The sequence below is a fragment of the Ictalurus punctatus genome, chromosome 21, assembly GCF_001660625.3.
Source record: "Ictalurus punctatus breed USDA103 chromosome 21, Coco_2.0, whole genome shotgun sequence".
NCBI lineage: Eukaryota > Metazoa > Chordata > Actinopteri > Siluriformes > Ictaluridae > Ictalurus > Ictalurus punctatus.
The window spans coordinates 12,808,059-12,823,668 of NC_030436.2; the positions used below are offsets into that span (position 1 = coordinate 12,808,059).

Below are 15,610 nucleotides of genomic sequence, written 5' to 3' on the forward strand. Positions count from 1 at the left end.
AATGCTAAGTTTCTGATTGTCATTCTCAGTGTAATTTCTTCTTTTCCTGAACTATTTTTAGCTCAAGCGCTGGCTGCTGTCAAGTTCGATGGTGAACCTTTCTGAGAACGGCAAACAAAAGACGCGTGAAAAATCACTTATATTGTCCCATCTCCCCCAAACTGTGTATTTATCTCAGTTACTGACACAATAGGAGGAGGAAATACTACAAAACGTTTGGAAGTTGGAGATTCGAGGGTGTAATTTCAGAGCTGCGGTACAGAGGTCCTTACAAGGATGCAGTAACATCTTCAGAGTGGGCTTCTCTAGTGCTCAGTCATATGCTTCTCTCTCTCTCTCTCTCTCTCTCTTTTAAGCCCTTCCATGTAGGACCTAATGGCCGAACTGTCTGATGGAAACAACAAATGTTGTAACATAATGAAAGCTGCAAACTAGCCAGAAAGTGAGATTTGTTTACATAAAGCTATCTACTCTGTAATGACTGCGGTGAGGGTTATACTAATCCTGAACAAACTGGCCAGACACAAATGAAGACACAAGTATGTCAGGAACAGAGTGACGTCCGAGGAACAGAGATGAATAACAAGATACAGTGTTACAGTAGAAAAAGTGATGGTCCGAGAGGGACAGAAGACAGATACAGCGTCACAGCAAGTGGACCAAGATGCCCAGGAATACAGACAGGAAGTAGCAGGACCCAGAGCAACGACAAGAGGGAGTTGACCAAATTAGCACATCGGTACTTGACCACAGAGAGACTGCGGACTAACTTTATAAAAGTTTAGCGTCTAGATCCGCATTTCAGGCTGCGAGCACTTGCCACAACAGACTCATCCAGTGACCATAGACTGATGTCACATTGTGTCTACAGTGAAAAGGGACCCCAAGCAGAAGACAGATAAAATACAGTCAAAAGAGAGCATCTCGGTGTGAAGCACTTGCATGGGCAATTCTTTCCTCATTCCCTTCATTCCCACTTTTCGAAGGAGATCAAGACTCACTGTGACTGCATAAATCCTCTTTTTCTTTACTTTATGCTAAATAATAGGGCTTGATGGGAACGCTGGATCCCAGTCACCAACAGTCCGGTATCTTAGAGTTCTGTTTGCACCACAGGTTCCTTATGTATCGATAAACACAGCATATACAGTATGTCTATATACAGTGAATATATATATATATATATATATATATTATATTAATTTAATTTGTAATCAAAGCCATGTGGATCTTTATAATGCTTCATTTCTAGTATTTTAGTTACCAAACGTGGTACCTAAAATGTCTGTGTGTGGGTAAAATGATTATAATTAATTACAATTAGTAGGCTATAGAGTTACTGTTGAAAAGTGCCCTTAGAACTGTAAGTCTGCTAGTTAAACAGTGTGTGTTGTAGGGGGGAGGGGCAACAGCTTGCATCTCAACGTGTAAAACGTGTGAAATTACAGCCCATAAAGCCCCTGTGAATATGGAGCCCCGTAGTGTAACACTGTGCCATTGGGTATTTCGTTTGTCTTTACGTGCTTAGGCAAACATATCCGTTGTGTAAATATGGATCCTGTTTGATGGCGAATTAAAGAGTATTTTTGTATCAATGACGAGGAGAAAAAAAGCAGCTAGATTATAGTGCATCGCAAAGTGATGAATGATTTGCCAAACTGTTTTGTGTTTTGGTACTTAAGCATAAGACATCATAAGAAACAATGAAACCAGACACAATGTAGTCATTAGGTCATCAGCTGTTTGTTTTTTTTCTTTGTTTTTTTTTTTTTTTTTATAAAGTAAGATAAGTCACGGCTAGTGTTAAATACAAAATTTGCATTTTGAGTGCACATGATTTCATGGAGATTTTCTCTTTCTCTTACTCCTTTGAGCTCATTAGCACATGCAGCACATAACGGCATCACCTGATAGCAGGAACAGAGATAAACATGATTAATGACCCAGAATTGGATCATCAGTTTCACAAAGGAAAAAAAATGTCCAAAAAGCAGATGATCTATTTTTATTATTTTAAAGAAAGGGACAAATAATGTCATCCAAATGCAGTACGTATTTTTCTAAGCACATGGATATTTAATGAATTAGATGAAGTCTGCTCAGCTACATTTCTAACAGAGAATTAAGAGTGCTTTGCATTTTTCATGGCAGGTTCAAGGCTGGCATATCTTTATTTTGTTACTCTAAAGCATTGCTTTGGACGCCTTAGTTAAAGATAATTTTTAAGAACTTTATTTTTTATGTAACAGGATGAAACGTGTCGGGAATCACAAAAACAGCCAGAGCAGAGGTATCTAATATTTGAATTCAAAATGTAGCAAATAAGGCTGAAAAGGACTAAACATTGGTATCTGTACATATTTTCAAACCAAATATAATCTGCCTAACAGTTACTGTTGCTACTTTGAGTAAAATACAGAAAAAAAATGCTTGAACTATGCAAATCCATACAGTCAATATGCTTGCTTTAGAAATGCCCTCATGCAATAAAGTGAATGTATTTAAAACTGATTGTGTGTTTGTACATATTTTTTGTGTGCATTGCAAATTTGCCTTTAAAAAAATATATTATATATAGCTGAGAGATGTTTCCTTTGTTGTTTGATTGAGAATATTAATTTATTTTATTAAATAACTAAGGCTCACTTGGTTTTGTTTTGCCAGTAGCAAAGGATAAATAATCTGCAGTGATATCTACTTATATTTCATTATGTTTTTAAATCTCTCATGGATAAATTATGTTAAAATGTATCCAGATTGTTTAGATGTTTCTATTACTAAAAAATTACATCATACAAAAAAAAATTGATCATTACAATTTGAAAAAACATACACAGATCAGCCATAACATTAAAACCACCTGCCTAATATTGTGTAGGTCCCCTTTCTGCTGCCAAAACAGCTCTGACCCGTTGATGCATGGATCCACAAGATCTCTGAAGTATGCTCTGGTATTTGGCATGAAGACATTAGCAGCAGATCCTTTAAGTCTTGTAAGTTATGAGGCGGGGCCTCCATGTATCGGACTTGTTTGTCCAGCACATCCCACAGATGCTCAATTGGGTTGAGATCTGGGGAATTTGGAGGCCAAGTCAACACCTTTGCCATGTTCCTCAAACCATTCCTGAACAATTTTTGCAGTATGGCATGGAGCATTATCCTGCTGAAAGAGGCCACTGCCATTAGGGAACACCATTGCCATTAAGGGGTGTACTTAGTCTGCAAAAATGTTTAGGTAGGTGGTACGTGTCAAAGTAACATCCACATGAATGCCAGGACCCAAGGTTTCTCAGCAGAACATTGCCCAGAACATCACACTTCCTCCACCGGCTTGCCTTCTTCACATAGTGCATCCTGGTGCCATCTCTTCCCCACAAGACCTGCCATTTTGGAGATGCTCTGACCCAGTCGTCTAGCCATCACAATTTGGCCCTTTGTCAAAGTCGCTCAGATCCTTGCACTTCCAACACATCAACTTTGAGAACTGAATGTTCACTTGCTACCTAATATATCCCACCCTTTGACAGGTGCCACTGTAATAAGATAATCAATGTTATTCACTTCACCTCTCGGTGGTTTAATGTTTTACGTTATGGCTGTGTGGTGTAGAGCAGTATTTTATATATAGTATATTACACAGTTTAATTAGACTGTTGCATGTTGCAGCTATTATAGTAGATTTTTAAAAATCTTTCATTTTAAAAATACTTTTTATCAACGTTAAGGTGTTTATTAGTGTCTGGCACAAAAATATGCTTTTTTGATTTTGTGTAGAAAGTTTGTAAAGATTGTTATGGTTAAAAAAAAAAAAGGAAAAAAAGGCAAATAGTCTAGAGAGCAATGGAAATCAGAATAATAATTTATCTTCCATTAAAGTAATGATCTCGAGTGCTTTGGAGGTTATTTGCATCTTATATTTTTCTTAAAAACAACCTTTAATTGACTGTCCATAAGTGTGGACATTGGGTTTTAGGGTGAAAGGGTTAGGGTGCTTTCTGCATTTAGCCTTAGCAGCAGATATTGTGTACTGTACACTGATGTACACTAGGTGGCGCTTTTAGAGTATATTAGTGAGTCTGTGCTCTTTTGCAGTTGAATGAACTGCAAAACAGAGAACTGTCTCATAACACTTCTCTCTGTATATTCTATGTTTTAAAAATATGTAACATATCTGCCTGGTTAAATTTTACACATGTGCCAATATTCTTGTGGCAGATTTAAATAAGCTTTTCACTAATAACAGGCAAAGTTGCCAAACGAACACTGTGTTTCTGTCTGAGAACTTTTTAATAACAAATAAAGATTGACATTTAGAAGGGCGGGGGGCATGGTGGCTTACTCATTAACATGTTTGCCTCACACCTCTGGGGTTGAGGTTTCGATCACAGCCTCCACCCCGTGTGCACGGAGTTTGCATATTCTCCATGCTTCAGGGGGTTTCCTCTGGGTACTCCGGTTTCCTCTCCCAGTCCAAAGACATGCATTGCAGACTGATGAGTGATTGTGCCCTGCGATGGGTTGGCACCCTGTCCATGGTGTTCCCCGCCTTGTGCCCCAAGTCCCCTGGGATATGCTCCAGGCTCCCCGTGACCCTATGTAGGATAGGTGGTACAGAGAATGGATGGATGGATGGATGGACAGAAGGGTGACAAGTTAAAGAAAAAAACATCCTAAAGTGTCTCAGTAGTGTGTTGGGCAACCACAAGCTGCAGGAACAATTTAAGTGTGCCTTATTGGAACAAAAACTGTGCCTTGGCATCAATTCTACAAGTCTCTGTAACTGTAATGGGGACATGAACACCACTCTTCCAATGCATATTTCCTCATCAACTGGTATTATGATAATGGTGGTAGAAAGCAGTCTAACATGACACTCCAAAATCTCCCATAGGGGATTAATTGGGTTAAGTTCTGGCAAATATGAAGGCCATAGAATGTTATTTACATCATTTTAATTTTCATCAACCACTCACTGAGCACTCGTGCACTTTCAGGGGGTTGCACCTGTGACAGAACAGTGATGAAACAGTGAAGCATCTGAACTGCTGTATATTATTGTAGATCATACAGTATAACGGGTGTCAACTTATGGGAGATATTACACCAAAAACATTACACTGATGCAAACCAATCCCCCAACTACTGTGAAAAACAATTATATATATATATATATATATATATATATATATATATATATATATATATATATATATGTGTGTGTGTATATATATATATATATATATATATATATATATATATATATATATATATATATATATATATATATATATATATATATATATGGAATGTGGAATGACTGCCGGGTGGGTGGGATGTATAATAGTCTATAGTTTATGAATAGAGGCTGATATTTACATTTATTCATTTAGCAGACAAATGAGGAAATATAAGCAAAGTGATATATCAAGCGGAGAACAATAAATGTAGTGCTACCATACAAGAATTTTAATTGAGTGCACAGAGTAGTAGAGGTGTAAGAGCCAGTGTAACTCCCCCAGGTTAGGGGTTAGTTAGATATACATCAATGTAATGGTCATTATAATTTGTACAGTTTATTTGCATAATATTGAAGTAAGTGCAAATTAAATCAATAAAGAGCAGTTCTGTATAAGTCATAAGTGTGTTTTGTCTCGATTTCAATGCAACTGAAATCGATTTTTTGAATACAGTTTTCTTTGCACTTTTAATATTAGCTACAACATTACTTCTGATTGAGATACAAAAGGGAAACAACAACAAAAAAATTCTAATTTAATACAAGAGCTTGAGTGAAAAGTAGAATCTTTGAAATATTCACATGAAATTGAGTTTCTTAGTATTTGGTATGTTTTGCTTTAATGGCAGGGTGATGGATTGGCACCCTGTCCAAGGTGTACCCTGCCTTGTGCCTGATGCTTCCTGGGACAGGCTCCAGGTTCACCGTGACCATGAAAAGGATTAAGCGGTATAGAAGATGGATGGATGGATGGTAGTATGCACTCGCTGGCATGGACTCCACAAGATTGTGCAAAACCTTATGATCCATCTTAGATCAAATCCATCTGAGTTTCATCTGAACACATGTTTCAAGAGAAGATAATATGCATGAGGAAAATCTGGCCTTTTGTACAAAGCAGTTAACATGGTCAATATCACACGTTTGCTTATAGTTAAATAAACTAAAACCTTCTCTAAACTAAAACCAATTTTAAATACATTTAACAAAAAAACAAGATTTTCAATTCAGACTTTTATGGACCCCACTACACACACACACACACACACACACACACACACACACACACACACACACACACACACACACACACACACACACACACACATATATATATATATATATATATATATATATATATATATATATATATATATATATATATATATATATATATATTTATAGGCTGCCACATAAATATTGTCACACACTGCTTACAGTGAAGTCTAGAAATATTGGCATACTTAATGAAAAGGAGAAATAATAATCGTATAAGATGCTATAAGTGTTATTTTGAGCGTAACTATAAGGGGACTCATTTTATATCAATACACCTTTAAACATAGAGACATAATCATAAAGCTCTCTTAAGTAGTATAATATGGCCTTTGGTGATGTTCAGATGTTGCATTTTGAAACTTGACAAAACTTCATTATCACATAAACTGTGCAATTTTTAAACAGTTCCATCTGGGGGAGTTTCTTTTTTTTTCTGTGAGGCTAACTGTTTAATCGGAAAATTTGAATCATTGCATGCAATATTTTGCTATGTAATCACTTTTGCCCATTCTATTGAAGAGTGCCAATAGTTATGGGGTTGACTGTAAATGGTAAATGGCTGAAAACCACAGCATGAGCCCAAAACCATCAAATGTGTTCAAGCTCAGCAAAAGCTTTCTGTAAATTAGTTGTTTCTGTCATTTTTTTTTTTTTTTTTTTTTTTTTTTACTATTTGGTTTTGTTACTCACAAAGCAGTTTTGTCCTTATTAAATAGGTGCAATGCATCATGCTGAGAAGTTTCCACGAAAAGCCTCAGGAAAAGAAACAAACTCTTGACAAATGATACTTGTGGTGACATTTAACCAAGAGCTTTTTGGTGCTCTGAGTGTTTACAGAGCGCTGTGGTCCTAAGATTGTGCTCTTCCCAAAACACTTAATTGCATTACAATCTTTTTTTGGACACTTTCAGGAAGCTAGCTTTTATCAACAAATTTTCAGTAGGCTATTAGAAAGAGTAATAAAAGCTTTAATGTTAATAGAAGTGCAGGATAATCCCTTTGGCACAATTTCCCAAATTGAAATGTAGCAATCAACAGAGAATACAGTCTCATCCTAAACTATTGGAACGTCAAAGCCAATTCAATTGTTTTTTGCTGTAGACTGAAGACATTTGTGTTTGAGATTAAAAGGTGAATATGAGATAAGAATTTATAATTTCAGCTTTTATTTCATGGTATTTATTTGTAGATGTGTTAACTAGCATAGCACATTTTGTATCAGACCACCCAATTTGTAGGCGAGTCAAAATACTGGAACATCTGACTGACAGTTGTTTCTTGTTACCCAGGTGTGTCCTGTTTAATTGATTGTTTAAACAATAAATAGCTCTGAACATATACTCTTGGTTTTAGCCTTCAGTTTCTCCTGTGAAGACTGCATTTATTGTTGAACAGGATAAGCCTACATGAAGATCAGAGAGATTTCTATGGGAGAAAAGTAAGCCATTTTGAAGCTGAGAAAAGAGGGAAAAGCAATCAGAGGCACTGCACAAACATTGGGCATAGCCAATACAACAATTTGGACTGTCCTGAAAAAGAAAGAAACCACTGGTGTACTGAGCAACAGACACTGAATAAGTCGGCCAAGGAAAACACCAACAGCTGATGAAACATTAAACAGAAACATTGAGAGAGAGCTGAAGAAAAACCCAAAAACAACAGTCAGTGACATCACCAACAACCTCTGCAGGGCAGGGGTAAATGTATCACAATCCACCATTAGAAGAAGACCTGAGGGCAGAAATATAGAGGCCATACCACAAGATGCAAACCAATCATAAGCAGTAAGAATCAGAAAGCTAGAGTGAAATTCACAAAGAAATGTAGAGATGAGCCATAAAAGTTCTGGAACCAAGATTAACCTCTACCAAAGTGATGGAAAGCCAAAAGTATGGAGAAAGGAAAGATCTGCATATGATCCAAAACATACAAGCTTATCTGAGAAACATGGTGGAGGTAGTGTCATGGTTTGGGCTTGCACGGCTGCTTCTAGAACGGGCTTACTAATCTTTATACCTTTACTATCTCTTCACTTCCTGAAGAGCAGACTGAAAGGAGAAACCCATTGAAGCAAACAACAACTGAAAAAGGCTGCAGTAAAAGCCTGGAAAAGCATCACAAAAGAAAAAAATGTCAGTGATTTGCAGGTTCGATGCAATCATTGCAAGCAAGGGATATGCAACAAAATATTTAGTGTTATTTACTTTCATTTACTTCAAGAATTGTCTGTTCCTGTACTTTTGCTCACCTAAGAATTGGCTGGTGTAATACAAAAGCTATGTTTTATGTTGTTTAACACATCTAACTGTAAATACCAGGAAATAAAAGCTGAACACTTAAACTCTTGTCTCATATCCCTCTTTTGATCTCAAACACAAAAGTCTTTGGTGTATAGCGCAGAAAAATGAATTGGCCTTGCCGTTCCAATAGTTTCAGAGGTGACTACATGTGACTGTGTTGTGCTACAGTGTACTAACTACACTAGTTGACATTAGCGGCATTGACATTCATTTGTCTCATTCCTTTGCGTTTCATTATTCTTCTTGGCTTAGTTAATGTTTACTACATATTGTCTGACATCAGAGTTCAAAGGTCAGACTGACACGAGAGACACATGTAAGGGGCAATGAGAAGCTGAAGAAGAGAGCAAATAAATCAAGAAAGTGAAGAGTTGAAAGCATCATGGTTGCGATCTCAGAGTTTCAGAGTGAGTGCCATTTATTAAGCTAATAATTTTAGGAGAGTGTGTACACTGTGTGTGTAATGTGCTTGGTGTGAGAGTAGAAGTAAATACGTATTATCCAATTTAGCTGAAGTAGCAGTTCAGTAGTTCAGCAGTGAGGTAAAGTTCTCTTTATTCTATAATACAGCAATTTTACAACAATTACTTTCAAATGAGGTGAACAAGTTCATGCAAATCAGATCTACTTTTATTTTCAAGGTCTTTGTATCTCAGTAAACCAGTGATACTAATCACAACTCTACCATGACACACTTTCTTTACTTCTGTAGAAAACAAAATATTGGAGGAATACTAAAACATAAAAATGTGTTTAATCTGGAATATTGTTTTGTTTCCTTGTTTTGTTACATTGCTGTAGAGATTGGTGTGGGTTTGTCAGGCTTCGGCATTTTCTTCCTTGTGTTTGGAGTGTTGCTGTACTTTGACTCTGTCTTGTTGGCATTTGGTAATGTAAGTACTTTTTTTCATCTGAACCTCAAACTAAACACTCCTGTTGTTCCATAGAAGCAAGTCACAAGGTTACATATAATGTGTGAGGTTTAAAGTGAATAATTTCCCCCTATTATTTGTATAGGGGAATAATAATAAAAATTTAAGTATGTACATCTATGTGAGAATATGCTGGTATGACAATATACTTTGATATGGAAATTTAAAGTAAATATACAGTTAATAATATAAATCATATGCAAAAAACATACCTGTATATGATTGTATATGCCAAATTTGACCATAGGTGTGAATGAGGGTTTTAATGTGTGTGTGCGTAGTGTCCAAGCCACACCTACTGTAGTGTTTGCAGGATAGACTCCAAATCCACCGCCACCCTGAGCAGGATAAAGTGCTTACTGAACATGAATGAATGAATGAATGAATGAATTGTTTACAATCCAAATGAAGCACATAAATCTCTGACCAGTGAGTGGGATTTTAAAAAACAGTCTATACACACCTCTAATGCAAATAAATGAAACACGAAGAATTAAACCACAATTAGCATAAAGGTGAAGCAAGGATCCTAATCAATAGTAGTAGTATTTGGGGCTTTAAAACATATATACTCTATTATTTTACATATTTTTCTATAAGTGCTTACAGTGTGAAGTATTGAGCAGCTATTATGATGTATTGTGAACTGTGATATTGGGTTGCATCACCCTGTGAATGTTAAAACGAAATGACTAAGAATAGGTCAAGCTGAAACACTTTTTGCTAGCAATCTTAATGCTGTCTAAAGTCTAAAGTTGTCTTGATCCTCAAGATTAACAGTAAGCTTGCCTAAAGGACATCCCTGCATTCCAGCCTGAACATAACATTTCTAAACTGATAACAAAATGGAAAAACAGTCAATTTGATTCCATTTACATTTGCTGTCTGTAGGCGTTTTCACAGGCTCAAAGTAACTGGACGATTGACTGATAAGCAGTTATGGGGTCAGGTGTGGCCAGTTTCCTCATTATTTCATGACAAATTAAGGAAATAAAAGGTCTGGAGTTGATTCAAAGTGTTGCATTTGCATTTGGTAGCTGTTTGTGGGAACTCTCAATATGCGGCCAAAAGAGGTGCAAGTGCAAGTGAAGGAGGCGATCATTAGGCTGAAAAACAAAACAAACCTATCAGAGAGATAACAGAAACTGTAGGAGTGGCTAAATCAACAACTTGACACATCCTTAAAAGAAGGAATACATTGGTAAGCTCAGCAACACCAAAAAAGCCTGGAAGACCACAGAAAACAAGCAAAGTGGACGAATGCAGAATTCTTTCCGTGTTGAAGAAAAACCCCTTCACAACATCTAGTCAAATCAGGAACACTCTGGAGAAGGTAGGTGTATTATTATCATCAACGTCTACAATCAAGACATGCTTTCATGAATGTAAATAAAGACAGTTTACCTCAAGATGCAAACCACTGGTAACACTGAAGAACAGAAAGGCCAGATTTACTTTGCTTAAAAAATAAATAAATAAGTAGATAAATAAAAAGCCTGCCTAGTTCTAATGGAAGATTAAGTACCAGAATGATGGAAAGTGAAGAGTATGGAGAAGGGATGGAAGGGCTCATGATCCAAAGCATACCAAATCATCTGTCAAACATGGTGGAGGAAGTGTTATGGCATGGGCATGTATGGCTGCCAATGGAACTAAGTCACTTGTGTTTATTTATAATGTGACTGCTGATATAAGTAGCAGGATGAATTCTGAAGCATATAGAGCAGAGATGAGGAACCTTTTCAGTTGACAGTGCCATGAAAGCCAAAAAAAAAAAAAGTATTTAAAGAGCCAGAGAAAGTTTTTATATGCTTATTATTATTATTATTATTATTATTATTATTATTATTATTATTATTATTATTATTATTATTATACAGTGCTGTGAAAAAGTATTTTGCCCCATCCTGATTTCTTCTGTTTTTGTGTGTATCTCATACTAAATAGTTTTAGATCTGACATAATAAAAACTACAACATATAACAAAGGCAACCTGAATAAACACAAAATGCAGTTTTTAAATTACAATGTCATTATAAATATATGAAACTGCATTCATAATGGGGTTCAGCTGGACTAGACAAAACCAGGCCTGATTGCTGCAAACCCTCTTCAATCAAATCAACACTTAAATAGAACTTTTTCAACAGCATGAAGTTGGTTAAAAGGTCTTACCCAGTAACACACTATGCCAAAGTTGAAAGAAATTCCAGAAATGGTGAATAAGAAGGTAATTGAAATACATCAGACTGGGAAGCGTTGCAAAGGTATTTCAAAGGCTCTGGGACTGCAAAGAACCACAGTGAGAGCCATTGTCTCCAAATGGAAAAACACGGCACACTAGTGAACCTTACCAGAAGTGGCTGACCTTCCAAAATTCCTCCAAGAGCACAGCAGTTACTCATCCAGGAAGTCCCAAAAGAGTCAAGGACATCAAATTAACTACAGGCCTCTCTAGCATCAATAAAGGTCACTGTTCATGACTCTACTATCAGACACTGGGCAAAAATAGCATCCATGGAAGAGTGGCGAAGCGAAAACCACTGCTAACCCAGAAGAACATTAAGGCTGATCTGAATTTTGCCAAAACACACCATGGTGATAGTCAAACCTTTTGGGAGAATGTTCTGTTGATTGATGAGTCGAAAGTGTTAAGTCACTCTGGATAAGGCAAGTGGCTCTGGATAAGGATGTCTGCCAAATGCCATTAAAAGTGGAACTGTTTGGAAGACAGGGGTCCCATTACATCTGGCGTGAACCAAACACTGAATTCCACAAAAAGAACATCATGCCTGTGGTCAAACATGGTGGTGGGAGTGTGATGGTATGGGGATGCTTTGCTGCTTCAGGGCCTGAGCAACTTGCAATAATTGAGGGAAACATTAATTCTGCTCTCTACCAGAAAATTCTAAAAGAGAACGTCTGGTTTTCTATCCATAAGTTGAAACTCAAGCACAACTGGATTATGCAGCAAGAATGTGATCCAAAGCATAAGAGTAAGTCCACCTCTGAATGGCTCAAAAAAAGTTAAAGTAAAGTTTTGTAGTGGTCTAGTCAAAGTGATTTATGAATTAGACCAGGAAATTAATGCTCCATTCCACATTACCTCTCTGCTCAACATTATCCAATGAAATTTGAGCTTATTGAGCCACATCTTGAACGGTTGGTGTTTACATGAGAATTGGGCATCGGTTATTAATTATGTAATATTTTAAAATATGTAATATGTCGATTTTTAATTGAATCAACACACTATATTTTGTGATTTGTGAATGTTTTTATTTATATTTCCCCCACTCTCAAGTCATAGTCACAATCACTGAAAGAGCCATACCTCTCAGTAATGTGGAGCAGAGAGTTAGTGAGAGACAGTAAGTTAGTAAGCGACACTGAATAAAAAATATCATTTTAGCTGTAACAGAGATTTCAAATGAATCCTTCTTTCCAGAACAATTACAAAAGGTTGAGTTTCTGTTTCTAGATAAATATTGTTCATTTCTGATTTTAATTGTCATGCCTCAAAACAGTTCGGAACCTTTGTCAGCTGAGCAAAGTGCTATGATGTTTCACTATATTGATAAAATACACTGTAGTTAAAACCCTTCAGGGCTTTAAACATCATGTACATGACTTTATTGTCAAAGCGTAAAATATTAGACAGCCAGAGTAGCTTGAATAGGACTGGGATAACTAACCAAAGCTTCCTTAAAGAGGTAGCAAGAGCTAGACAATACTTTACAATAGTCCGATAGAGACATTATGAAAGAATACATTATTTATTCAGAATCATGTTGGTTTACCATATTTCTTAGTTTGTCAATGTCTCAGAGATGTTACTTATATGGGAATCAAATGATAAGCCAACATACCGTATATGGTTACACCAAGTTTGGCAGTACCCAGTATCACTGGTTCTGTATTATTCAAATATAGAAGAGGGAAGTTTCTCTTCATTCACACTTTATCATTGTTACGTAGTCTTTGATTTTGTGTAGCTGTGCTGCTAAATCTGAATGAACTGACAAATATAATTGTGTGCTATTAGCTTGCAATTGAGATCTTCGAGAATGATGTCTAAGGTGATAGAGATAAAGGGAGAATAATAGACTGAATTGTACTTTTATAAGAATTTCTACTAAAAAACTGGTATCATTATAAACCAGACAAGCATTTTCAAGCATTTCTTTTAAAATATCATGGTCAAAATTATTCATGATCAATAGAACACTCAAGTCCAACAGCACAAAAATGGAAACAAACAATAATTTTTCTTGCTATTCCACTTTTCTCAGATCTTGTTCCTGACTGGTCTGGCCTTCATCATTGGCCTGAGGAGAACGGCTCACTTCTTTTTCCAGAGGCAAAAGCTTAGAGCCTCCTCCTTTTTCCTGGGTGGTGTGGCTTTAGTGGTGCTCCGATGGCCACGCATAGGCATGCTCGTGGAGAGTTATGGCTTTGTGCTTCTGTTTAAGTGAGTAACATTTGGTTGGCTTATACATTATGACAACATTTACATTTATCAAAATGTCTGATTTTAAACATGATATAAAGGATATGAAATCTACAGTGGTAACTGATTAGTACTGTGGTCTTTTTGTTGGGAAGTTATTACTGTACATGATCAGACAAATCTAAATATAAAGTAGGGGTTTAAGGCAATAACATGATGTGCTATCTGTATGTGCTATCTGTTTAGTTCTCTAAATATCTCTATCTGTATTTAAACATGAAGTGGGCGTGGCCTCTCAATTGGTGTTTATTTATTTATTTAGTAATCCTATCACGAAGCCCCTGAAGATAAATAGAAATGACAGCACTATCAGCATGGTGTGCTGGCTCTGACAATTCCTCAGCCTCAGCTACATCACTCGAGTTCATAATTGCTGTCAACTAGACATGTGCGCAGGACTTTTTAATTAATCCTACTCACTCTGTTATTATTTTTGTTTGTACCTGCCTATGATATTTTCTAATAAATTTAGTTAGGTTGTTATTACCAAAATATAACCAAATGAGTAATTTAAGCCTAATCTAAACACAACCCTGACCAGGCATGAATGATGAATGATACTAAGGAGGAATCAGTGAATGCTGTATGTTTTCTTTGTTTGTCAAGTGAAGTCCTGCGAGTTTATATCTAACCGTTCACGTGCGCTTGCATGAAAGTGAAAACCTCCCCAGCCCATGTAACACGTTTTGTTGTGTTCCATGGGATCCCAGTCCCAGTACAAACTCTAGTCTCAATCACATGCTCTGTGAACTTTTCTGACAAACTTTCTAATGAAATAATTTAAAAACGTGTCTGTATTTGTATCCATTTAGAACACATTCTGTTGCATGCCTAGTCTATAACAGCAGAGTAAACTGTTTTTTCTTTAACCCAGTTAACTCTTTTTAGTAACCATCTATAATCATCAATTATATAATGTCAGCAAACGTTGTCATGCTGATTTCAGCTGACATTTATCAATTTTGCTAAAGACATGCCAACCGTACTCCCTTACTGTAAAGATATAGACAGTTATGAATGATATTCTGTCATTTTCCAGGTCGTTCTTCCCAATGGCTTTTGGATTTCTTGGAACGGTTTTGAATATGCCATTCCTCACTACAGTAAGAAGGATATGAGTTAATATTATTCAGCACTTACACAGTGAAAGGTGAATTTGATGACAGTAGTAATGTTTTTCTTACTCTCTTCTTTAGCTATTTAATTACTCAGGAAGCAGCTCCTCTATGGTGTAAGAGTTCTCACAAAGATGACGGCACAGTGAAGCATGTGAATACCAAGATACAAGTGTAGATCAAGTACTGTGGTGTGTGGTGGATTTTGGGGAACAAAAGACTATAAAACATATCCATGAAGCACACCTTGAACTCACTGATCAGCCAAGTGTGAACTGCATGTTGCTGTTTTTTTTGTCTGTATGGAATGTATACTATTTTAAGAATATTTTAATTTGTGTATTATTTTGAATAAACCCAGTGTTACTTTTAAACTCTGCTCTTTATCTTTTAATGATTTGGAGGAATTCCTATATTGCATCTCTATTGTACAGTTAATTAACTATGAATGTTGCCAA

The 15,610-nt window shown here is 36.4% G+C and overlaps 3 protein-coding genes across 17 annotated transcripts in view; 2 read left to right on the forward strand and 1 right to left on the reverse strand.

The window, feature by feature from the left end:
- The window catches only part of plekha6 (pleckstrin homology domain containing, family A member 6), a 103,010-nt gene extending 100,499 nt beyond the window's left edge, over positions 1-2,511 (forward strand). For all 15 annotated transcript variants that reach the window (XM_053673997.1, XM_053674001.1, XM_053674000.1 and 12 more), the window contains one exon: positions 62-2,511. The gene's annotated coding sequence lies outside the window, so the exon portion shown is untranslated. The remainder of the gene's footprint in view (positions 1-61) is intronic.
- csf1a (colony stimulating factor 1a (macrophage)) overlaps positions 1,743-15,610 on the reverse strand; it is a 40,928-nt gene continuing 27,060 nt past the window's right edge. The window contains exon 10 of the mRNA XM_053674007.1: positions 1,743-4,592. The gene's annotated coding sequence lies outside the window, so the exon portion shown is untranslated. The remainder of the gene's footprint in view (positions 4,593-15,610) is intronic.
- Positions 8,896-15,522, forward strand: golt1a (golgi transport 1A). The gene is given in 5 exon segments (NM_001200586.1): positions 8,896-9,002; positions 9,397-9,488; positions 13,820-13,998; positions 15,077-15,140; positions 15,234-15,522. Coding segments are annotated over 5 exon segments (399 nt in total). The 5' UTR covers positions 8,896-8,977; the 3' UTR covers positions 15,273-15,522.